Below are 25,891 nucleotides of genomic sequence, written 5' to 3'. Positions count from 1 at the left end.
CACACACACATATGCATACATACATACACACAGGTCTCCCTTGTTTCAAAGAAACACACACAAATAAAACTAATAACTTATCTGGCAGAATGATGCAATATCAATACCTATCATCTCTCAAATGAGAGAAGTATGGTTAAAAATTGTCCTTTTTTATTTTAATCATTGCATATATTATTTTCTTGGTTTTTCTACACTCTATATCAATTCATGCAAGTTGTCATGCATTTATCAAGAATTTCCCCAAACCTAGTATAGTATTTGAAACTAGGAAAGAAGGAATAATTCTCTGCCTCTGGGTTCTAATTGCCACAGTCCAGCATAGCAAATCAATTTAGGAAGAAATAAATATGTCAAATAGACCGGTTTCAGTTCATACCAAGAATTCAATATTTCCTTACTCCAATTCAAATTCAAAATTCACTTCAAAGTTCTTCCATATACATTGAGCTCCTTGGAATCCAAGGAGCATTTTAACAAACAAAATTGATGGAATTGGAGCCAAAGAGAAAAAGAGAGTCCTAAACACCAAGGAACCCACCCATTAAACTATCCTTCAACATTTCTAACAGAATGAGAATTTAATATTCTTTGATAGTTACAATGATTGTTACTACTAAAGCTCTTGAGTGTCCATCTCATGCATTTTCTATCTACCCAATCAGACACACACAAAGTAGCACTTATTTACACACAAAAGTAACTCATAATACTGACACTACAAAATTTTAAATGTGATAATTTACTAAATAAAAAGCAGAAAAATAATAATCTCAAATACTAATACATTAAAGTTAATGCATAAATAACAAAATATTTAACAATGCCCAAACAAACCTGGATCACAATCTTCCACCAATGCCTTTATATTTACTAGAAAGAGTAGGTACATATTAGAAGAACCTGGCAGGAAAGTGAATGAAGAAGGGACTTAGGGTAAATCACAGCTGTGACTATAGACTTCAATGCTATTTGTCCAATAAGAAACATCTGCATCATTAAAAAAAAAAAACAACATATAAACTGTTTACAACTCAATGGGAACTAGTGACAGTGGATAGAGCATAGATTTGGAATTTGAAAGGTCTGACTTAGATCTAGACTCAGACACTGTATAATCCTGAGCAAGAAATTAACTTTTCTCAGCCTTGCTTTCCTTAACTGTAAAATGGGAATACTATCATCTACCTAAAGCTTACTATGAAGATCAAATAAGATAATATTTGTAAAAAGCCCTTAGCAGAGTTCAAATCACATAGTAGGCATTACATATATACCTATTCATTTCCCTTGCTCTCCTCATTCAGGAACATTTACTTGGCACACTGCCCACTACTTGGCTATTAATTTTGCTCTACTTGAACACAGCATTAATAAGCCCTTTCAATTTTTCATCATACTTAAAGGATAGTTAGAAAGTGTTAGCTCTTAAAAGCAAATAGCTACCCTCTTTAAGCTATATAACTATAATACTTATCAGATTGGAATATCTCTGAGATATAGAGACTAGCCTAGTCAATTCGTGCACTGTCCAATCACAACAAAGTTCACAGAAACATAGTTAATGTTTAATCTTTAAGCCATCTCCTAAGACACTGAAGTAGCACAAAGCCTCCTCTGCTTTTCCTTCTTAAGCCTAAAATGATAGAAGAGAGCAAGCTTTTATAAAATGCTCTGCCTCTGTCCAAATCTAGGTGGTGCTGAAGGACAATAGTTGTTACAACAATTCTTGCTCTACAAAGTAAATTATCTCTCCACTAATCAGGAATCACTTAGCTAAAACTTTTTGTCAAATAACTATACAGGTATTAAGTGAGTGTGTGTGTGTGTGTGTGTGTGTGTGTGTGTGTGTGTGTGTGTGCCCGTGCGCATGCACACACATACTTCATTTCATTGTCTTCACAATATTGCATTTTTTTACACATTGAAGATTTGTGAGAATCCTAGATCATATAATTTTTCTTAACACCATCTGCTTATGTAGTATCTCTGTAACATTTTGATAATCTCACAATATTTTAAATTTTTTTATTATCATATTATTATTATATTGTTATATGTTATGGTGGTCTATTATGAATGATCTTTGATGTTGCTAGCATAATTATTTGGGAGGCTACAAACCATGCCCACATAAGATGGTGAACATAATTAATAAATGTTGTATGTGTTCTGAACGGTCAATCAACTGGCTATTTGCCCATCTCTCTCCCTCTCCTCAAACCTCCCTATTTCTCGGGACACAACAATATTGAAATTATGCTAATTAAACACCCTACAATTACCTCTAAGTAGTCAAGTGAAAGGAAGAGATCATCAGTATGGAAAACTTCATTATTGTATTATTTTATGAAATTACCAAAACCATCCCGACCTTCAGTAAGCACCACCCTGATGAGTCAGCAGCTATCAACATTAAGGCCAGACCTTTCTCCAGCAAAAAGATTATAAATCTCTGATGATCCAGATGGTTAGCAATTTTTAGCAATTAAAATATTTTTAATTAAAGCATATACACTGCTTTTTAGACATAATGCTATTTCATATTTCATAGATTAAACTATGCGCTGGGAAACCAAACTATTGTGTGACTCATTTAATTCAATATTTGCTTTATTCCAGTGGTCTAGAACCAAACCTGCAATATCTCCAAGGTATGCCTACAATTGCCATAGCTGAAAAAGAGAAATTTTTCAGTCCTCCCACTCCTACTGAGGTTCCTATTCCCAGTTCCTACATCTTTCATGGCTTAAATGAAAACCTCTTGACTCTCAGCATCATCTCACCTTTAAATGGAAGTCAAAAGCAAAGTCCTGAATCATAGTCTCCAAATGTTTATGTAATCTAATTTTTTAGTTTTATCTTCTTTAGCCATAAATTATCTATATGAAAATTGAGATAACAGTTTGTATCTCTGAAGACTTCAACACCATCCATGTTATTTTTGTTGTCCTTGAAATTGTATTTCTTTATACTCCTATTTATTTTTAATGAATATAAGAGTTTATTCTGCTCTTTAAAATATGAAATTGTACCTATACAACCAAGGCGTCATTCTATATTGTTTAAAAGGAGTTTTGAGTTTTTATATTAATATATAAAATATGCTAATTACCATGGTCTAGCTATTACTAATGACATGGTTAGACCAAAAAATAGCTAATACAATAAGAACAATCATATAATACAGTCCAGAAAATAACTATAGATGCATATAGTTTTCTCAGTGACTAAAAAAGTTCATTAAAAATCAGCTAGGACTCACTAGAGAGAAGCTAGAAATAAAAAGGTAATATAAAGCCAAGAAAAGACAGGCCTGAGCTAGAAGCAGATTAAATTTGGGTGACAAATAGAATCAAAGTGAAAAGAACTATAGATAATTTTTCTCATAATATTAAGATTCATTGTTTTGATTTTCTTGCCTACCGTTCACTTCTAAATATTTTGTGATCTGACTTCCAAGATACCACTTAAGAGAATTCCTATCTTCAAGTTCAATAAGGATCTCTTAATTACTTGTTTTTGTGTTCTTTTTTGAATCATCAATCTTATTGATTTCTTTGCAAGTTTTGAGACTGCTGACCACTCCTTCTTCCTACATCCTCCCTTCTCCTTTGGTTTTCATGATTCTATGGTAGTTTATTTCCTACTTGTCTGACCACTCATTCTCTGTCTTTTTAGCTAGAATATAATCTATCTTTCCTCCCTCTCCTTCCTTAAGATTCTGTCCCAGAATTCCATTTCCTTTCTCTCTTCATCTTCTCTCAGGAATCTCATCAATTCCCATAGGTTTAATTACCATCTCTCTGCAAATCAATATTTCTAGCCCTAATCGCTGGAGCTCCAATTCCACATGACCAATTCCCTTTGTATATTTCCATCTAACTTTTGTATTAGTAACTCAAACTCAAAAGTAGAACTTACTGCATTTCTCCCTAAATATTATCTTCCCTAAAATGTCCCCATTTCTGTTAAGGTTACCAACATCTTTTCATTTACCCAATTTCTCCACCTTTAAGTCAAAATGTTGGATTTAAGAATCAGACCTTGGTCAAATATTGGCTATGTCACTCACTAGCCACATAAAGTTAATCTTTTTGAGTGTCAATTTCTTCATTTGTGAAATGGGAATAATGATATTACTTACTTCACAGGATTTTTGTGGAAAAAGTGTTTTAAACTCATGCTATTTGTCACATTGAGCCATTATTATGTGAAATGCAATTTAGGTGTCTTATGATGATTGATTTAGATCTAGAAGGAACATTAAAAGATATCTAATCTTTCATTTTACATATGTGGAAAGTGAAAACTAAAAGTTAAATATTTGCTCAGTCAGATAGGTAATAAATAACCAAACAATTACCCAAATCTCTCTTTTCAAGGCTTGTCCTCCTATTCTAATATACTCTTCAAAAATTCTAGTGGGAGGTAGAGGTTTAGAGGTTTAGAGGTTTAGAGGCAGAGTAAGAAGTAAGTCAAAGGGAACTCATAGCAGAGAAAGACTGAGCAAGTGGACACTGAAGGAAGTGTCATTCAGATAGAAAGTGACACTTCCTATCTTCAGAGTTCATGCATCTAGGGCACCTCTAACCTTGATATCTTTAATCTTGGCCAATATGAAAAGTGGATAATGGTTTTAAAGCCATCATCCTTTGCTGTTATTAGATGTCAAAGTCCATATTCCAATAGCAAATTTGAATTCTGAGTTTGCATCCGGCTGGGTATGAGAAGCATATAAAGCCCTGGAATTAAGATCATGAGACTGAGTTTGAGTTCTACCTTTGCTTCTAATTGTATGAATTCAGATAAACTTTGACATTGCTTGAGCTCTGTTTTCTTATCTGTACTTGAGATCTAGTATAATATAGTTGATAATAAACTGGCCTGGGCATCAAGAACACTTAGGTTTAAACCCAGGAAACATTAGCTATATGTCCCTGATCAAATAATTTAATTCTCAAAGACTGTAAATTATGAAGAAGTAGTCAGTATATCTGTATTATTAGAAGTGCTTCACCAAGAATTCCCCACAACAATATCACCAATAAAATGTGCATATGTGTGTATATTAAATACACAAGGCCATGGTGAAAATCAAATTAGATAATGCATATAAAGTAAGACGTAAATATTTATTCTTATCTTATTGATCCCTAACTATAATTTTAGTATCTCCCATAGAAACTTTACAGCATTGATTATGCCCAGGATCTCTCCTGGCATTTATCCCTAAATTTGGTGAGAATTCATCTCCTTGGCTTCCTTCTTTTCCTTTTTTTATTAAGACAAACCCAGTCAAACCCCTGATTGCTCTGTCCTGATCCCTAATTAATTATGCATGGAAACAAAGCATCTTGGAGAAGTTTGATATATAAACTCAATGACTCTCTTTTCCAACTTTTTGACACATTCAGCACAAATGGATATAAATAAAGCATAATGAAAGCTAACAGAATATCCATGAACTGTGTTGGTAAATTCACTTAAACTGTAGGCAACGCTAGATGGACCAAGATAAAAGAAGATATAATTCATACCCTATACCAAGATAAGGTGAAAATGAGTTCATTATTTAAGCATACAGGGTGATACTATAAGCAAATTAGGAAAACAAAGGATAGTTTACCTCTCAGATCTGTGGAGAAGGAAGAAATTTGTTGCTAAAGAACTAGAGAACATTTTGAAATGAAAAATGGATGATTTTGATTATATTAAATCAAAAAGGCTTTGTACAAACCAAACCAATGCAGACAAGATTAAAAACATACCACTCCTCATTGTCTGGGAAATAAAAGTTCCTCTAATTCTCACTGAGGCTCTAGCCAAACCCAGCTCATGCCAGAAACATCTTTGGGGTTTCTGCTGATCTAGCCTGCAGATGTTTGCATTTATTTGCATTTTATATACGTTAATCCCCTGCCTGAGGTTTTCTTTGGATCTTCTTGGGTTGTACCTGGAAGACCCCAATTCATCCTCAAAACTTCTTGGTTTTTCACTAGTCTGTGTTCAATCTGAAGCACAAATTTGTTCTGTTTGTGAAGGAAATCTAGAGAGCTTGAAATTTACTGACCTATTGCACAATCTTCCCAGAATCCTCCTCTCCCAAAGCCTTTTTTAGTGGGCAGAAATTGGACTCTCAGCTCACTTCACTTTACATTTGCTGCTCTGCAAATGCAATGGAAAAGCTCAACGGAACAAGATGCCCTTGTGCCAGATACCCCTGAGCTTCTTCCCCTGTTTTCCTGCTCCTTTTCTGTGTTATCTCTCCATATTCAACTGTAGGCTCTTTGAAGCTGGATGCTGTCTTTCTTTTTATTAATTGTAACCTGTGTGCTTAGTATAGTGATTGCCACATAGACATTTAATATTTATTGGATTAGATTGAATTAGATTAAAGGGATCCATAGGCTTTTCCAGAATGCCAGAGAAAGGAAATGAAATCCTGATCTATGGCATTGATGGAAATGCCAATAGCACCGGGAAAAGCATAGATCCCTGAGATATTATACTGCAGCCTACTGGCAAGTGGACCTTGAATCATTAACTCATTGAGTTTGATCATCCAAATAGTTCCAAATCCATCTACTATTAGGATCTAATCCATATGTCTCTATCTTCTCCACAAAAACAGGAGGAGATACTTTTTGAAAAGTTTTGCTAAATAGGCAAGTTGTATTCACCACATTCTCATATTCTAGTTTAGTGATCTTTTCAAAAAAAAAAAGTGAGAATACTCTCATGACTTGTTCCTCTTGAAGAAATGATGGGTCTTTATAATGACTATTTCACTTTCAAGATGTCTGCCATTTCTGTAAGGTCTATTCTAGAATTAGCCCAAGAAAAGCTAAGCTCACTGTCCTATAATTTGTAGTTGTTTTTTTTTTAATTGAAATATTTATACTTCCCCAGTCTCATGGTACCTCTTCTGTTTTCCATGATTATTCAGATATCACTGACAATAGCTCAGCAATCACATTTGCATATCTTTTAAAAACTAATGATGTAGTTCATTTGGATCAAGTGTCTTGAATTCATCAAAGAAAATTAGGTATTCTCTGACCATAACCTTTTATTTATATTAGGTCACTTTTGTTGAATCATTTTGAGTTTTTCTTTAACATCATAAAGGAATCATAAAGGAAACAATGAAAAAAAAATGTCACTTTTCATAGAAGAGTCCACAAATGATGTTAGTCTTCCCATAAAATGTTGGATATACCGGATATGCCTCTTCTGGGAAGATGGTGGATTAGATCAGAAAATCCTAAATGCTCCATACTTCTTCCACAAAGGAAACAAAATTGTGCCTAAGGGCAAATGTAGACCAGTGAAAAAACAAATAAGACTTGGGACAGAACTAGATTCCTCCTACCAAAGAAGATCTACAAGAGGGAGGTTTAGCTAGTGTAAACACCTCCAGGCTGGGTCATCTTAAACAGCAAGTCCTGGGGCTAGCTGAGTTAGGTAGCTTCTGTCAAAACCATAGGAACTTTCACCTCCCAGGCAGACAGAGTAATAGAAGGGTTTGAGTCAGGGAAGACTAAAAGAACCTCGGCAGATAAGGAACTCCAGGCCCAGCTGTGCTACTGAGGAGGAACCAGTACAGCTCTATGAGTACAAAAGCAGCGGAGCAGGGAAGCTGCTGACTGCAGGCACTTAAAGGAGGGTAGAATTCATGGTTTGGGTTCCAAACCAAAGGGAATAACTGAAGGAAGACCTGAAGCCAGAGGTATTACCCCAGGTTTAGAGGTGATTATACCAACAAGCTCTTATTTAATAAATAATAATAAACAGGCAAAGGAGGAAAAACCCAAATATAAAAATTACTATGGAAATAGGGAAGATCAGTGTTCATCTTCAAAGAAGGATAAAGTTAATAAAAAGCCCCTTCTGTCCCAAAGAGTAATGTTAAATGGTTACCTGCCTCAAAAGGAATCCATAGAAGGACTCAAAAAAAGATTTAAAAAATCAAATTAGAGAGACAGAGTAAAACATTTTTAAAAGAATAAAAGAAAAAAGAATGATACAAGAAAAACAAGATTATGAAAAGAAAGTCAACCAACAAGAAAAGTGATGAGGGTCAGGAGAGCAATACCTGATTCAAAAGGTGAGTAGCAAGGCACACATGGTGAAATGAAGTTTTCTTTGACAAAAAGGTGCTTTTATTCATGAGAAAAAGTCACAGACAAAATCCAAAAATGATTCTGTGACTTGTTTTGAGAAGGTGGTGACATTTATTACCAGAAGGAAAGGGAGGAGATAAAGAAAGGATCTAGGGGGTGACAATGATCTGTATTGAAATGTTGAAACTTTCTTAAAGATAGTCTAAGCTCAAAGGTTTTTTTTAAGATTCTAACTAGACAGTTTCAGGGATTGGAGGAGTAGACAATGGAGACTAATAAAGAGTCCCATCAATCTAAACAAACAAGACAATCTGGGACTTGATTATGGCTGATAATAGCTGGATGAGCTCCTTCCTGATAAGGGAAAAGAATAAGCTGATTCCAAAGTCCATATCATTCCCCACTTTTTAAATTTCTAGAGTACATTTCTGAGCTGGGAACAAGGACAAATATCATTGTTCTGTAATTGTTTCAAGCTGACATGGGGTGTAAACTTATCCCTATTTGCCTTATCTATTATAGAGGAGGGAATTGGGTCAGGAGTACATGAAGGAAATTTCTTGACTTAGGAAAGTGAAGAAACAAGAAAAAAAAAAAAAACAATTAAATAAAGGCTGCAGGCCAACAAAAGGAGCAATATACAAAAACAGACAATTAGGTGGAGTTATAAAACTTGTTAGCCAGATAAATCAAGGGATGGGGAAGAAGAATTGGAGTTATTAAACAATTGTTTGGCATCAATCTCAGCTGCATCAGTGATGGACTGAATAATGCCAGAATTTTTGATATAAAAACAATACTCCTCTCCCAGGCAGGCACAAGTACTGCATAAGGATTGTCTAAAGTCCATTGGTTTTATAAAGCAATGGCAGCCAAGGATTGCTGTTGCTGGTCCAGGATTTGAGTGCTAGCAGTAAAATGGTTCTTGACTTCAGCCAGACTTTTGGAAGGACCACTATAAATCTTCTGGGTTTCTCACTATTCTGGTGTCTAAGTTCCCAACTGGTCTTATAAAAATAAAAATAGGCAAGAGAGGTAATGTTCCTTACTGAGGGAGACAAGAGCCAGGGGGTGGGGATGAGGGGTAGGGGAGGAAGGTGAGCAAAGAAATGTCAAGCATACATGGGAAGGGAAAAGAGACAGTGGAAGAAATGGTAGTCATGGGAGAAACTGCAAGGATTAAAATGAAGTCATCAGTCCAAAAAGGGTAAAAGGATTCTGAGGAAATTATTGACACAAAAATAGGACAGAATCTAGAGGAGAAATAAAAAAGAAAATCTGCATAATTAGGCTCTGACATGTGTCTGAACCAATTATAGAGGAATTTTAGATGTGAATGTGATATGAGAAAGGCTATGGAGGGATTAGGGGCTGGGTTAAAGGTACAGTCTCTCTGATGGATTGACCAATCACCAGAGACATTATAGAAGGTCCATAATGAAAGGTCCATTATGGAAGAATCCACAGGTAGTGAAGAGGGTGGGACACTGGGCAGAGATGAGTCTGTGGTTCTCTCTCCTCCTCCCTCCAAAGTGCCAAGACCGGATTCCTGGTGAAAGAATTCACCTACTTAAAGCTGTGACAAGAAAGTCTTTATTGATTAGGAAAAGAACACCAAGATGTCTTGGCGGGCAATATGCTCCCAGAGAGAAATCATATTGTGAGGAGGCATAGCTTGAGATCTTTATTTTATACACAACAGGATAATAGAACAGGATTTGTATCTGATAAGACTTTTCTGTTTCCATAGGGATATGGAGAAGTTTGTATAACAGAGGAGTTTCTCCATAGATTGTAAGTTTGTATAAGAAAGGAATCTTTCTCTAGAGGATATAAGGTATTGTTGGTCATTTACATACTGGGCTGTCTGCTTTTTTCCCTCCTCAGTAGGATCCCAGACCTCTAAGAAAGGGGTGTTAAGTAATTTATAGCTGTCCAGTTAATATGGAATGCTAAGGTAAATATTTATCAGATGATATTTGTCAACAAAGTCCCTAGGGCAGTATGTGGCAGTATATACTCCTTTTCCCGGATCCAGGTTGAAGAAGAAGGATGAGAAGGTAGTTATTGAGGGTTGCCTGTGCCAGTGAGACGATGGTATCCAATTATGACTATATCCTGTCGTGGGCAGGAAGCTAGTGCAAGAAATGTTAATGACAAGAGAACAATGGGAGATATTTGTAGAGCCTACATCTGGTCCAGTGGAGTTACCCTTATTGCAAAAAGGAAAAGAAAGATCTTTTAAAATATCTAAGATAAAAAACAGAGGTCCAGTAAATGGGAATCATATTGAAACAAAACATCAGTTGTTCCTAATTCCCGTGCTATTTGGGAGAATTTGAGAGTTACTTCTTCAGGGAAGAAAGAGACATTAATGCTGGGCACTGTGAAAACAGAAACGATAACCCCAATCCTGATGAGATTTCTGAGTAGAGCTGGAAACCCCAGGGCATAACCAAAAGGAAGAGATAGTAAAATGTACAATAGCACTTTCTGCAACAGGGAGATAAGGGTGTGGAGTTAGACTATGAGATTGCTTGAGATATGCATAGAAAAATAGAAAAGGACAAACAAGAAAATAAGCACAAATATGACAAAAAAAATCAGTATCCTATTTTCCATGGCAGCATTCAGGTGCTTGATGTCTTTTTGACTAGCAGTCTTAAATTTTTAGCTGGTTCACAGGACTAAGTGCTGCTATTTGTGTGCGAATCTTTGGGATAGCACTCTTCAAGTAAGTTGTTGGGGTTGTGTGTTCTCCAGGAATGCCCATTCAAAAGCAAAAATGAATTGGGAGTCTTGGTAAAAGGGAATGCAGGGAAAAAGAAAAAAAAAGCATCTTTGAGATCTAAGGTTGTTAACCAGCAGGGCCCTTCTGGGACCTGGGCCAAAATGTTTTGGAGATTGAGTACGACTGGGTAAATAGGTACAACTGAGCTATTCCTTGCTCTTAAATCCTGAACCATCCAATATTCCCCACTTAGTTTAAGGACAGGAATATTGAGGTAGTGGATGACTGGCAGGGGGTGGGAAGGCCATGTTCAAAGAACCTATAATAAAAGAGTTGCAGGCCAGCAATGGCCTCTCGTAGGGATACTCTCCCTGGTGAAGATATATATGGGGATCTTTCAGTTTGACTTGAACTGGGACAGCATAAGTGGATTTCTCAGGAACCCTCTGATACCTGGCTTCAGAGGACACAGAGTACCAAATAACAATAGGGATGTGGGAGGTCTAGAGCTAGAGCCCTGAACTGGCAAGAGTCCAGAGGGACCCGAGATAAGGGAGAATTGTGAGCCAGTTTGAGCATAAGGTCCCTCCTTAGTAGGGAGAATGGAACAGGAGGGTAAAATGAGGAAACTATGAAAAAAATATCTGCTCCTCATATTGACAAGGGAGAGGATAAGTTTCTTTACCTTTTCATGGCGTGAGGTCAATTCCCACCAAAGGAATCGATGAGAGGTAGGTAGGACCAGAAAAAATGTAGAAAATTGGAGTAGGCAGCTTCCCCTCTCCCCTGCCCAACTGCTGTTTATTAAGAATTCAATAACCTACTTTCCCATTTGCACCCTGGGTTCAGTCATGAAGATATTAATATAGGGGGCAAGGCTTGCCCCTAGCCTCTTCAATTAAAACCCTAAGAGGCTCAGATTGCAGAAATCTAGGATTTTGCCATTCTACCTCCTTGATTGTTTCATGGACAGTCAAGATTCCAATGGCCTTTCTGAGAGCAAAGAGGCAAGGTCCAGTAGGCTGTCCCTTCTGAAGACAAGCCCCAGGTAAAGTGGGAGGGCTGTTTACAAGGAGAACAGTTGTAATCTGCCCCAAAGCTACCTAATGCTACCACTAGAAAATTAGTCTTCTGCTTACTCCTCTCTTCTCTGCCTTCTATCTCTGTTTTGGTCCTATTGTTGAAAACCTTAAAGGAGCTTCTATTATTTCCTTGAATGGGGTTTGAGGGCCCTGTGCTAGCTTCTGGAAGTTACAAAATATGCCAACTGTAGCTGGGATTATGAAGTGGGAGGCCTGAATGATTTTCCCCACCTGGGGTTTCAGGGTCAATTCCTATGTAAATTCCATGGATTCCCCAAATCTATTTCTGAATATTGAGGGACTCTTATCAGGTCCTTAAAGGACATCTCTAAGTTTTTTTCATAAATACCCTGAATCTTCATTCCTACCCTCATCCCTTCAATTAAGCATTTAGCCACATAGTCCCTCTCCTTCCTGATTCTATTATAATTCCAGTGGGGATCATGAAGAAATAGGATGTTCCAAGACATAGACTCCAGAATATGTCCCAAATAGAAGGCTCCTTAACCTTGTCCTGTTCTTCCTTCTCTAGCAGATTTGCTGCTGCCATCCCCATGGCAGGGCTTATTTTTCCCCCAGAGAGAGAAGATCCCTTATAGTAGATGATATGTAGTTAGTCAGGTGAGGGTGTAAGGAGTATTTTACTGTTAGAGAATCTTGGGACACAAAGTACCTAAAAACAGATAAATTACAGCAATATAATCCAATATTACTCAATAAATTTGAACTGATTAAAGCATTAATCAGTTTCACCTATCTTTACAGCTTTTGTATCACTATCCTTCCCTAGCAATTTGTCCTCAGCTTCTAAATCAAATCCAAAATTGTTAAGATAATTCTTTTACTCTCTTTGATCATTGAAGAAACTGAATTGGAATCTTCTATCTTTAAGTCAATTACACAATGACCTAGCAGGACCTTTAAATAGTGAATTGAATCAACACACAGTGCAGAAAAGTAATGTAATCTCTGTTATCAAGGAACACTTTCTAATGGGAAAGATAATATGTACTCAAGGTTTCAGCTGCAAGTGAAATGGAAAAGGGTCCCATGACACTTAGAGCACAGTGGCAAAGCAGATAGTGATTTTTCTTTTATATCATATCCATTGATAAAGTCATAATAGTTTTTGATGCATTTGATAGGACCAAAGGCTTTGAGGATATGCACTTTCTTTTCCAAGTCTTCAATAGTTGTGACTGTAGCACCTGCAGCTACAGTTAGTAATCAAAGCATATCTCCACAGGATTTCTTTCCAGGATGTTGACTGAGGGTAGTTGGCTGGAAGCACTATTATTCCTATCAGGCTCCAGGGGGAGATGATACTTTGACTTGCCTGGCACATTTTTTTCCTCAAGACACCTTGCCTCTTTAGCTGAGCTGACTTTTCTGCTCTATGGGTGGTACTTGTTAGCAGATAGTGATCTTCCACTGTTTTTCCATCCAGAGATGATTTTCCAAATGAGGTCCAGACTGGAAAAAGTTCTGAAATTGGAGGGAAGGTACTTGATGTCTGAAAGCATGAACTGGAAACATGGTTATTCCCATTAGTATCTGAGAGTTAATGATGGTCAAAATAATGATTGTTTTGACTTGCATGGCACATGCTGCCTTCTGTTACTCTCTCAAGATTCCTTCCTTGCCTCCACACTTTTTATGTATTGTTCCTTTGAAATGATTTTCTACCAAATTGATTTTATTTTTCTTATTTTATTAATACAAAAAACATAAAAATTCAAATGTACTAACAAACATAAAAGTAGTACAAAAGTATAAAACACAACACACATAAAACACAACATATAAAACAGAACAAAAATATGAAAAATACACAAAACAAATTTCTAAGTTCTATTAACTTTTTATTAGTTTAACATAATAGTAATACTTGGGGGGGGGGCAGGTAGGTATAGGATTAACCTAGGTTTGAAAGATTTTGCATTCAACAGGAACATACTTAAAAAGGTAAAATATAGAAGTTTATTACTGCTCAGAATCTTGATTTAAATAAAATATGAAAAAAGAGGAAACATAGTATAAAACCAATGCACAATTAACAAACACAGTGATCACCAAGATAACAGAAGAAACAGATAATGTACAACATACATCATCACCACTACAAGGAAGCACCAACATCTGAATTCCTTTAGCTGAGAGAACCTGTTTCACAGCTATTTGCAGTCTCAAGTGGGAGGCTCTTAGTTAAATGGCACCAAAATTCCTAACTGAATTCTTAAAATCCCTTTCCACTAAGAGGTTTTTATAGTCTGAGAACAAAGAAGACACTACCATAAATATTCTCATTTAATAGGTGATCTTTGAAATGGAATAATCCCCTCAGGGAAAGGATTTTTTCATTGCAAGAAACCCATCAAGGAAGCTATTTGTTCATTCATTTAGGATGATTTTATTTACTCAGGAACTGGTCAGGTTTTCTAGGGCTAACTAAGGCCTGATATAAAGGATATTCATTAATTAAGGCACCAGAGGATAACCAATACTCCTAATACTTCCTGAGATTCTATGAGTTAACTGGGAGCATGTTCCAAAATTCTCAGCAAACAAATTTACAGAAAGGCATGCCTGAGATTTCTCACTAGAATTTTTTAAAGCAGGTAGGACAGTGGATATAGTGCCTGACTTGAAATCAGAATGACTCATCTACCTGAGTTCAAATTTGGCCTTAGATACTTGTTAGCTGTGTGATCCTGGATAAGTCCCTTAACTTTGTTGGCCTCAGTTTTGTGAGGGATAGAAAATCCTATCCAAAAATGACTACTCAGAGATCACTCATAGAAAAGCAGAATTATTTATTAGAATCTCGAGAAGCGGACCCCATCCTGGTCTGTGAGCCAGATTCACAGCAGGAGAGAACCACTCCCTTGAAGATGCTCACGACTTTTATACATTTCAGACAAAGAACCTCCAAAATCCCACCCTTCATAGGTTGTGATTGGTCATATTTGATCAGTGGAATGCAGCTGGCAATGTGATTTATAGCTTCTTCGGCCACGTATAGGTTAATCCCTATTTGGGCAAAGGAATGCAGCCTAGGCCTTCACGTGACTGGGCCTATAGGCCTGATTTTGCCATTAGCTAGCAGTCTCTGATCATTATGTGCTTAATCTGTAAGTTCTTCACCATACCTTACTCCACACAGTTTCCTAATCTATGAAGCTGGAGAAGAAAATGCAAATCATTCTAATATCTTTGCCAAGAAAACCCCAAATAGAGGCAACTATGTGATATAGTGGAATAAACAGTAGCCTTGGAGTAAGGATGACTTGAATTCAAATCTGGCCTCAGCCACTAACTAATTGTATGACTTTAAGCAAGTCACTTAACCCCAGTTACCTCAAAAAGAAAAGAAAAGAAAATCACGGGGAGTTGGACATGACTAAAATGACTGAATAATAAAAACAAGTGTCTTATATAACATAATTTCTTCTGTTTTTTCTCCCTTGGTTGTACTTTTCTAGATTTCATTGTTCTCTTGCCCTTTATATAAGTCTAAGTGACCTCAGAAGAAATAACAGTTTGTGTCCTACCATTGCCTCTGAAATCCCAAGCATGTAGTAATTCCTGCTAGCATAAAGGAGATCTAGCTATGAAAGGAAGACTCCAGCATGATCTTTTGTAGCTCTCTCAAAAATAAATGGGGAAAGCGGGATTTCTCCAACTATTTTTTACCCTTATTGGTCATGGTATCATCTCTGGAGATACTCTCCCAGTAGAATGGACTGCAATTAGCAAAGTACAAGCCCATGGATTCAAGAAGGCAGTAGATATAACCCTGAGAACAGTGACCCGCAGGAGCCATAAAAAGGAGTGAACTATTCAACGATTCAAGAGAAAAATCAGCCTTGAAAGTCAGGAGTTAAGCTTCAAAGAGGAAGATTTATTCCCGACAGTCAGAAGTTGAGCAAAGAGGAGCAGACCTAAGAAACTTAGCTGGTAATCTATTCATCAAGATGCTGAACCCAGTAGACTAGTAATATGAGGATTCCATGTGAAGAGAAAAGATATCTAGATACTGAAGTGCTACAGGCATGTTTTACATTTTATATTTACATTCCATACGTGTTCCCTACATGTATATTTGTGGGAAATAATTCCTCACTTTTATTGGAAGAATTTTGCATAGATACTGATGTTATTATCCAATATTATATTTTTTTTTTGTTTTGAGCTAATTGTGTCTACTGGTGACTCTTAAAAGCAAAAATTCCAGTAGGGAATATTGACTACAATTTTAGGAGAAAAGACCCACAAAATACCTTGAGAATTAGAGGTCCTTATCATCATGGAAATCTGATCTTCAAGCTGTGAGAACTAAGTAATACTTTCAGAGGGTGCTACATTTTAAATCGGGATGATATATCTATGTATAGACTACCATACACACGCACACACACACACACAAAATATATATATAATACACATATTTATATACATGCATATATACATACATATGTATGTGCATACATTCATTTGTATGCATGTGCATGTATATGTATATACACATACATATAAGTGGTGAATTTATTATTTATAGCTTTTTCACAAATGTAGTTACTTTATCTTTTTGAATCAGTGTGAATTCTATATAGGATTTAGATTATAGTTTAAAATATTCATCAAATATACAAGTTTCTGTCATTAAAAGAATTTAATGTAATCATTGTCACTGGTAAACATGGAAATTTGATAAAAATTTTTAAATCATATATTTGGCACAAGAAACCTGGAATTATTCACAATAATATATGTTATCTCATGGTCTGCTTCCAACACACAATTTTGCAAAGAATGTTTTTTAATAATAGCTTTTTATTTTCAAAATATATGCAAAGATAGTTTTCAACATTCACCCTTGCAATATCTTGTATTCCAAATTTTTCTCTTTCCTTTCCCTCCATTCCCCTCCCCTAGACAATAAGTAATCCAATATAGGTTAAACATGTGCAATTCTTTTAAACATATTTCCATATTTATCATGCTGTGCAAGAAAAATCATATCAAAAAGGAAAAAAAGATGAGAAAGAAACTTTTTGAGATAAGAATTCATTGTTTGACAAAAACTGCAGGGAAAATTGGAAACTAGTGTGGCAGAAATTAGGTATAGACCCACATCTAACACCATATACCAAGATAAGGTCAAAATGGGTTCATGATCTAGACATAAAGAATGATACTATAAACAAATTAGAATAACATGGAATAGTTTACCACTTAGATTTATAGAGGAGGAAAGAATTTGTGACCAAAGAACTAGAGATTATTATTGATCATAAAATAGATAATTTTGATAATACTAAGTTAAAAATTTTTTGTGCAAACAAAACCAATGCAGACAAGATTAGAAGAGAAACAATAAATTGGGAAAACATTTTTTACATTCAAAAGTTCTGTTAAAGGCCTCATATCCAAAATATATAAAGAATTGACTCAAATTTATAAGAAATCAAGCCATTCTCCAATTGATAAATGGTCAAAGGATATGTGAACAATTTTCAGATGAAGAAATTGAAACTATTTGCAATCATATGAAAAGGTACTTCAAATCACTGTTGATCAGAGAAATACAAATTAAGACAACTCTGAGATACCATTACATTCCTCTCAGACTGGCTAAGATGACAGGAAAAGATAATGATCATCAAGGTTGGAGGGGATATGGGAAAACTGGGACACTGACTCTTTGTTGGTGGAACTGTGGACGGATCCAACCATTCTGGAGAGTAATTTGGAACTATGATCAAAAAGTTATCAAACTGTGCATATCCCAAATAGATCCTAAAGGAAGGAAAGGGACCCACATGTCCAAAAATGTTTGTGGCAGCCCTCTTTGTAGTGGCTTGAAACTGGAAACTGAATGTGCCCATCAATTGGAGAATGGCTGAATAAATTATGGTATAAGAATGCTATGAAATACTATTGTTCTATAAGAAACAACTAGCAGGATGATTTTAGAGAAGCTTAGAGAGACCTACATGAACTGATACTAAGTGAAATGAGCAGAACTAGGAGATCATTATATATGGCAACAAGACTATACAATGATCAATTCTGATGGAAGTGGCTCTCTTCAATATTGAGATGATTCAAACCATTTCCACTTGTCCAGTGACAAAGAGAGCCATCTACACCCAGAGAGAGAACCGTGGGAATGGAGTATGGAACACAGCATAGCATTATCGTTCTGTCCATTGTTATTTACTTGCATAATTTTTCTTTTTTTTCTCTTTTTTCCTTCTTGATCTAATTTTTCTTATGCAACAAGATAATTGTATGAATATGTATACATATATTGGATCTAACACATATTTCAACATATTTAACATGTATTGGACTACCTGGCAGCTAGGGAAGGAGGTGGGGGGAAGGAGGGGAAAATTTGCAACAAAAGGATATGCAAGGGTCAATGTTGGAAAAATTACCTATACATATGCTTTGTAAATAAAAAGCTTCAATTAAAAAAGAAAGAAAGAAAGAAAATCAGGCAAACAAGGACAAGAAAAGTGAAAATACTATATTGTGATCCACATTCAGTTCCCATAGTCCTCTCTCTGAATGCAGATGGCTCTCTCCATCACAAGGTTAATGGAATCTTCTGAATCTCCTCAGTTGTTGTAAAGAGAAAAGTCCATCAGAATTGATCATCACATAATCTTCTCATTGCTCTATACAATGTTCTCTTGGTTCTACTCACTTCACTTAACATCAGTTCATGTAAGTCTCTCCAGGACTTTCTGAAATCATCCCACTGATCATTTCTTATAGAACAATAATATTTCATTACAAAGAATACTACTTTAATAGTTTGGTTTTTACAATGTTGATTAACTTTTTAATGCTTTAAAAAACTACACATAGATCACCCACTCACCACTTACATTTCTTGATACTAGTGATTATATATTAAGCATTCAATGAATCCAAGTTGCAAGATGAACAATATTTTTACTAGTGCTTATGGATCTGAATTTCATTCTAACATCAGTTGAGCTCTATCAGCATGGAATTCAAAATATTTTCTTATATCTTACATTTTTATATTTTTCTACCAGTTCATCAAGTTTATTATAAATTTCTCTTGATTTATCTTTGCCAGATAAATATACCAAATAAATATACTATATGAGTAATAGTCCTCTCACTACTTCACTATCCCAACCACACACATGTACCCTCTCTTGATTAATACCTTAGTTGAACAATATGAAAAATATAATTGACATGAAATTGCTTCCAAAGCAACCAACCAGGTTCATTTATTTTTTTTCTAAGATGGCTACTTTTCAAAGACATCTAGCCACTTGCTAGCTACAATTTTTAAAACTTTAATGTACTTAATGAGCTTTTATTTTCAAGAGTAATTTTAATAGTCCATTTTGCTGGCTGACTTTAGAACCTAATTTCATCATGATAAAACATATATATATATATATATATATATATATATATATAATTCCTCAATTATGTCTGTTTTCTGCCTCCTATCCAATTCAGCACCCAGCTCATGGGTCAACTGCGGAGAAACACAAATAATTATATTAAAGGAAAACATAAAAAGTAGATAATAAATATGTAATAAAGTATTTTGTAGTTTGTAAAGGGAGAAAGCAATGAAGTAGAGACAGTTAGAGAGATAGAAGAAAAATCAGGAAGGAGTTGGTGAATATAAAACTGATGGAAAATAGTTTCTAGTGTGAGGATATGCTCAAGGTGTCAAATGCTAGAAAGAGGTCCACAAGGAAGAGTATGGGGAAAAAGGCATTATATTTGGAAAATAGGTTGTCATTGATGACTTTTGGAAAAAATAGTTTGGGTACAGTAGTAATGGCAGAGAACAAATTATAAGAGATTAAAGAAAGGGAGGTGAGAAAATGGTATCAAGTATAGATAACTTGTCAAGAAGTCCAGCCATTAAGGGCGAGAAAGAGATGGGTCTATTCTAGCCTATTTTGTATTCCAAGTCTTTTTCCATAACAGTTGCTAAGAACTAGAACTCTGAAAAAGTTGTTAAAGTAATTAATCCCCTAAGATTGAACCATTGGGGAATCCCTTGTAGTTAAAATGCAGTAGTTAAAAGTTCCATTATGGTTTTCCCTAGAAGGAGGGGGCTATGTGAACAGTGATGGGTTTACTTAAAATATAGTACACAAGGGGCAGCTAGATGGCGCAATGGATAGCACACTGGCCTTAAAGTCAGGAAGACTTGAGTTCAAATCCAGCCTCAGACATTTAACACTTTCTAGCTGTGTGATGCTGAACAAATCATTTAACCCCAACTGCCCCAGCAAACATCATCATCATCATCATACATATTATTGTACTCTGGGCACAAATAGAAAAGTATGACCCAACACTCTGGAGGCTAAAATGTACCCTGAGGCATATCCATTTAGCTTAATTGAGGGTGTAAGAAGAATAACCATCTTGTCTTATATATGACATATAAATATATGTACAGCTACATAGGCTTATAAAAACATATACTATTCTCTAATCAATTGACTTCCACTCACCATTGTATATCTACCTAGTAGATCTGGGGGGAGAAGAGGAAAAGCAGCTTTTAAGAACTCTATCAAATTTGATTAAGAATATTGCCCCAACCTGGATGTGCAAGAATGTTTGTGGCAGCCTCTTTATAGTGACCAGAAACTGGAAACTAAGTGGATGCCCATCAATTGGAGAATGGCTGAATAAATTGTGGTATATGAATGTTATGGAATATTATTGTTCTATAAGAAATGGCCAGCAGGATGATTTCAGAAAGGCCTGGAGAGACTTAACATGAACTGATGCTGAGTGAAATGAGCAGGACCAGGAGATCATTATATACTTCAACAACAATACTATATGATGATCAGTTCTGATGGACGTGGCTCTCTCCAACAGTGAGATGAACCAAATTAGTTCCAATAGAGCAGTAATGAACTGAACCAGCTACACCCAGAGAAAGAACTCTGGGAAATGAGTATGAACCACTACATAGAATTCCTAAGCCTTCTATTTTTGTCTGCCTGCATTTTTGATTTCCTTCACAGTTTAATTGTACACTATTTCAAAGTCCGATTTTTTTTGTGCAGCTAAATAACTGTTTGGACATGTATACATGTATTGTATTTAACATATACTTTAACAAATTTAACATGTATTGTTCTACCTGCCATCTGGGGGAGGGGGGAGGGGGAAGGAGGGGAAAAGTTGGAATAAAAGGTTTTGCAATTGTCAATGCTGAAAAATTACCCATGCATATATTTTGTTAATAAAAAACTATAATAAAAAAGAAAGTTTTAAAAAAAAGAATATGGCTCCAATAGGGTCCTTCTCTAGTACAACTAAGGAAGCAGACAATGTTCAAATTTAGAGCTGGCTTCAGCCTTGACATTTTTCACTAGCTTCTCCTCATTCTTTCCTAACTCTCAAGCTGATCTCTCAGACATTTGACCTCTCTTAGTTTAGGTGGTAGGCAAACTACTTTCTTCAAGTCCCAAGGGAGCCCCCAGTTTCTGCCTCCCAGCCTACAGAGAATTCATTGAGAGAACAATATAGCTCAACCAACTCTCTGCTAATGAGTGGTAAGTAATCAGGAATTCCCAAGCAAAACTGGAAAGATTTAGAATCAGGCACAAAGTATCCAGGGTAAAGGAGGGGCAACTATAGCCAGAAATGGAAATAGAGCTTGAACTCAAAGAGAAGATGTATTCCTCTCAAGAGGTCATGAATATCTGGCCTACTACATGTCTTCACTCTCTCTTCCAGTAGCCCATGAATACTACCTGGAGATTGAAAGGAAATGGAATGACCCTATCCTCATTCCATCCACTGGTAGGATTTTAAACCTTTTAATTGGGAGTCAGGTTAAAGCCAGATTCTTAACTCTATGGAGTTCTACTCCCTCGTGTTTGTTCGGCCCTCTGAGAAGCAGATTTACTGTCTGATCCTGATAAACACTAAGGTTTAGATTCAGAGCGATGACCATCCTGACTCAGGGCTAATAACCACAGTGAGTCACCCCAGTGACATCAAAGGTAAGTCTTCTGCTAAAAGCATCTTATAGTAGTAAGCTGAGAAATAGAGATTAGTCAAGTATGTGGAGTCTAAATGCATCCTCATCTTTTGCCTTAAATCCATTTCCCCTTAAAGCAAAGACTATATTCTGAAGGAACCTCATGTCAGGCTTCAAAGTTAAAGTTCTACCTCTCTAGAATGTTAAGTAAAAGAGTTCAATTCTATTTTCATTATTTCACTGAACCAAGACTTCAATTATCTCAAGAACTTTGTAGTCTTGTTTCCCCATATCAGGAATTCACTTATGTATGATCAAAAGTACTAATAATATCATCTATTTGCACAACAATTTACAGTTTACAAAGCAAAGTATCTTCATATACATTATCTAAGCCAAACCTTGGGATAACACCAGGAACCAGGAAAGATGGGTATCATTCCTATTTAACATATGACAATGTGGTTATAATTTTCATTACTCTTTGCATTATACACTGTTGTCTCTCTAAAGCATCTATGTGTCTTTTAGTCTGTCCTAGTCTTTCACTGTTCGTCTTCATCAATCAAATGCATTCTTCCTGGTACACTTGCTTCTTTGTTGAACTCTTACAGTCAGCAAGAAAAGCCTTTACATTATTAAGAACATTGATGACTTTCTAAGGAACATTCATATTCTCTAGTCAATGTCACAAGCACCTTCAAAAAATTTTTAAATACAGGGAGCTCAGACTATAGTTTTCCCAGATATTTACAACACAATTCAATTGAATTCAATTTAACAAGAAATTTACTGGCACTTTCTATTTTAATTTGAGACATGGCAAGAAATTTCTGTGTTATAACTAAGGCCAGCAGGGAACTCAATCTCACAGAATTCAATTCAATTCAACAACTATTATCAGCCCTGTCAGTCAAGGCAGCCTAGTATCATTGACAAAGTAAATGTACTACTGATTAGAGCTATCAAAATATATGATATAATATATGGTCACTATGTCCTCAAAGAATAACAGGCCCACTTGCCATCTCCACTGTGCTGGATAAAATACTCTCTACAATCTAGGGAAAGGGTGAACTAAATAAGCATTGAATGTTCTTTCTAGCCTCAGTTTCTAAAAACAGATGGTAAAGCATCCAGTCATCCCAAAATCAGAAGCTGTAGTAAATTTGGCAGTTAACTAATAAGAACTATGAATAAATTTCCCAACACAAAACCAAAGGCATAATAGAGATATATGCTTATAGGAATACAAGTTGACAATATCCCTAAGCACAGGAAACTTGAAAAGCCTTTCTGTCTCTCTTACTGTCCTCTCTCCTCCCTTTACCTATACATGTCTCATTATTTCTCTATTTCTGTGTTACTTTTTCTTTCTTTTTGTTCCTGTTTCTTCCTGTCCCTCTCCTTTTTCTCTCTCTCTTCTTCCCTTCCTCCTTCCTTTCTCTCCCTCCCTTCTTCCCCTTCTTACTTCTCTCTTCTCCTTTCTTCTTTTCCTCTCCTCTCTCCCTTCTCCCTCTTCTTCCCCTCTTGTTTTCTTTCTCCTCTTTCTATCCTTCTTTCACTTCCTTTTGTGAGGAAAAAAAGGTGGCAATTTCTGAGCATTATAAAGGACTCTTTTCAGGAAGAACAGGTCAACTTCTCAGCAATATTATTGCCACCTACTGATATAGACAACTGGAAAGAAAGAAGGTTTATTTAGGAAGTTAAAGCTATAACATCACCAGACTATTTATTCTAGATGGATGACAATTTAGTCATACTAACAACACAGATTTTTTTTTATTTTTAATTGGCTCTTTGTCATCCATAGGAGGCTGAAAGAACAAACTCTCATTCCTTCCTTTTTCTTCCTTTCTTCCTTTAAGATGAAATTTACTGATGAATGATCTATGACTATGACCAATGTTTCAGATTCTTATTCTCTTCAAAGAGTCTCTAAATGCCTGTAACATGTGGATAGCATAAAAATCACAGTAATGCTCTAAAGAGAGCTACTTAAACATATCCAGGTGATTTTAAATCTCAAATCTACAAGCTACTATTTAGAGCAGATTTTTGACACTCAGAGGTAATGGCAAAGGAAGAGATCAGAGGCTGTCTTTTCTCCCTGGGAAGATGGGAACAGAACCATTTTTTTTTCCTGAGGCAATTAGGGTTAAGTAACTTGCCCAGGGTCACACAGCAAGGAATTGTTAAGTGTCTGAGGCCAGTTCAAAAACTCAGGTGCTCCTGACTTCAGGGCTGGTACTTTATCCACTACACCAACTAACTGCCCCTCCCTCTTTTTTTCCATTTCTCTCGGTTCGTATCTGCCTCTTTATCTCTACTTCTTTTTAATCCCCCATCCTTCTCTTTTCTTCCAGGTTATCCTGTTATAAGAATATGGCAAATCTAAGCCAGCCATCTGAATTTATTCTTTTGGGCTTCTCAGCCTTTGGGGAGCTGCAAATGGCACTGTATGGGCCCTTCCTGGTGCTTTATCTTCTGGCCTTCACAGGAAACATAATCATCATTGCCATGGTCTTTGCCAGTGCCCAACTACATACACCTATGTACTTCTTCCTTGGAAATTTTGCCCTTCTAGAGACTTTGGTTACCATGACTGTAGTACCCAAGATGCTTTCAGATTTCCATGCTTCCACGAAGACAATTTCCTTCACTGGATGCATGGTCCAATTCTATTTCTATTTTTCTTTCGGTTCTACTACCTTCCTGATCCTGGCAGACATGGCTCTGGACCGCTTCATAGCTATTTGTCACCCACTACGCTATGGTAGCCTTATGAGTTCTGTAGTATGCATTTCTCTGGTAGGGGCTGCCTGGGCAGCACCCTTCCTGGCCATGGTACCCACTGTTATCTCCCGGGTACAGCTCTCCTATTGTCATGGCAACATCATTAACCACTTCTTCTGTGACAATGCCCCACTGCTACAGCTAGCTTGCTCAAATACATCCCTACTAGAGTTCTGGGACTTTATGATGGCCTTGGCTTTTGTCCTCAGCTCCTTCCTGATAACACTTGTTTCTTATGGCTATATCATTACCACAGTGTTGCGTATCCCTACTGCCAGTGGCCGCCAAAAGGCCTTCTCCACATGTGGCTCCCACCTAACTCTAGTCTTTATTGGCTATAGCAGTACAATATTTGTCTATGTTCAACCTGGTAAAGCACATTCTGTGGAGCTCAACAAATTTGTGGTCTTAATCACTTCTATCCTGACCCCTGTCCTCAATCCCTTTATTTTTACCCTCCGCAATGAGACAGTGAAGACCATTATCCGAGGACAGGTGCAAAAAATAAAAGATCTAAAGAATTCAGAGTGATTGGGAAAGAGATCAGATGAATTGTATTAAGGTAAAGGATAAAAAAGAATTAAGAGGTATTAGAAGATAACTGTAAAGGGAAGAAATATTCTAGTCACTTCAGAAGAGTTGATAGGACCACTAAGACAAATAGTGAAATCTTGACTTCTGCCTTTCTTCTCTCATTGCTTTCCATTTGCCCTTTACTAACACAGTTCATACTTCTCACCTCTCATTGAAAAAACTACCTGTAGGTCTTAGAATCTGGGAATATACTGTAAATGGACAGGATAGAGCAGACAGCAAAGATAGTACAATAGGAAAGAACACTTAATTTGAGAGTAAGATGACACAGATACATGCACAGGATATGCCTAAATATATTTATACACACACAATAGACATGTCTTTGTAGCAGATTTTCTGTGAATATGATCAATGGATACTGTTATCTCTATGTCTTATGTGTGTTTGCAAAAATGGGTGTGCTGGCCAACAAGTATTTACTAAGTGTTAACTATGAGCTAGGAGATACAAAGAAAGGCAAAAAGCAGTCCCTACCTTTGAGAAGCTCATGGTAAATGTGTGTTTCTATTAGGTGGACTAAGGGCTCCATGAGAGG

General features: G+C 36.3%; 1 protein-coding gene across 1 annotated transcript; it reads left to right on the top strand.

Annotated features, from left to right (window-relative positions):
* The first annotated feature begins 24,348 nt into the window (after positions 1–24,348).
* LOC141543043 (olfactory receptor 6V1-like) lies at positions 24,349–25,290 on the top strand. The gene has a single exon (XM_074267847.1). It carries the CDS (start codon positions 24,349–24,351, stop codon positions 25,288–25,290), a length of 942 nt encoding a protein of 313 aa, XP_074123948.1.
* The last annotated feature ends 601 nt before the right edge of the window (positions 25,291–25,891 follow it).

The sequence above is a fragment of the Sminthopsis crassicaudata genome, chromosome 5, assembly GCF_048593235.1.
Source record: "Sminthopsis crassicaudata isolate SCR6 chromosome 5, ASM4859323v1, whole genome shotgun sequence".
Classification (NCBI taxonomy): domain Eukaryota; kingdom Metazoa; phylum Chordata; class Mammalia; order Dasyuromorphia; family Dasyuridae; genus Sminthopsis; species Sminthopsis crassicaudata.
The sequence above is the reverse complement of the archived record's forward strand: the minus strand, read 5'-3'. Positions and strand labels throughout refer to the sequence as shown.

What these genes read in the sequence shown, in the direction of transcription:
- LOC141543043 (XM_074267847.1), top strand. Translation starts at nt 24,349, where the DNA reads ATGGCAAATCTAAGCCAGCCATCTGAATTTATTCTTTTGGGCTTCTCA.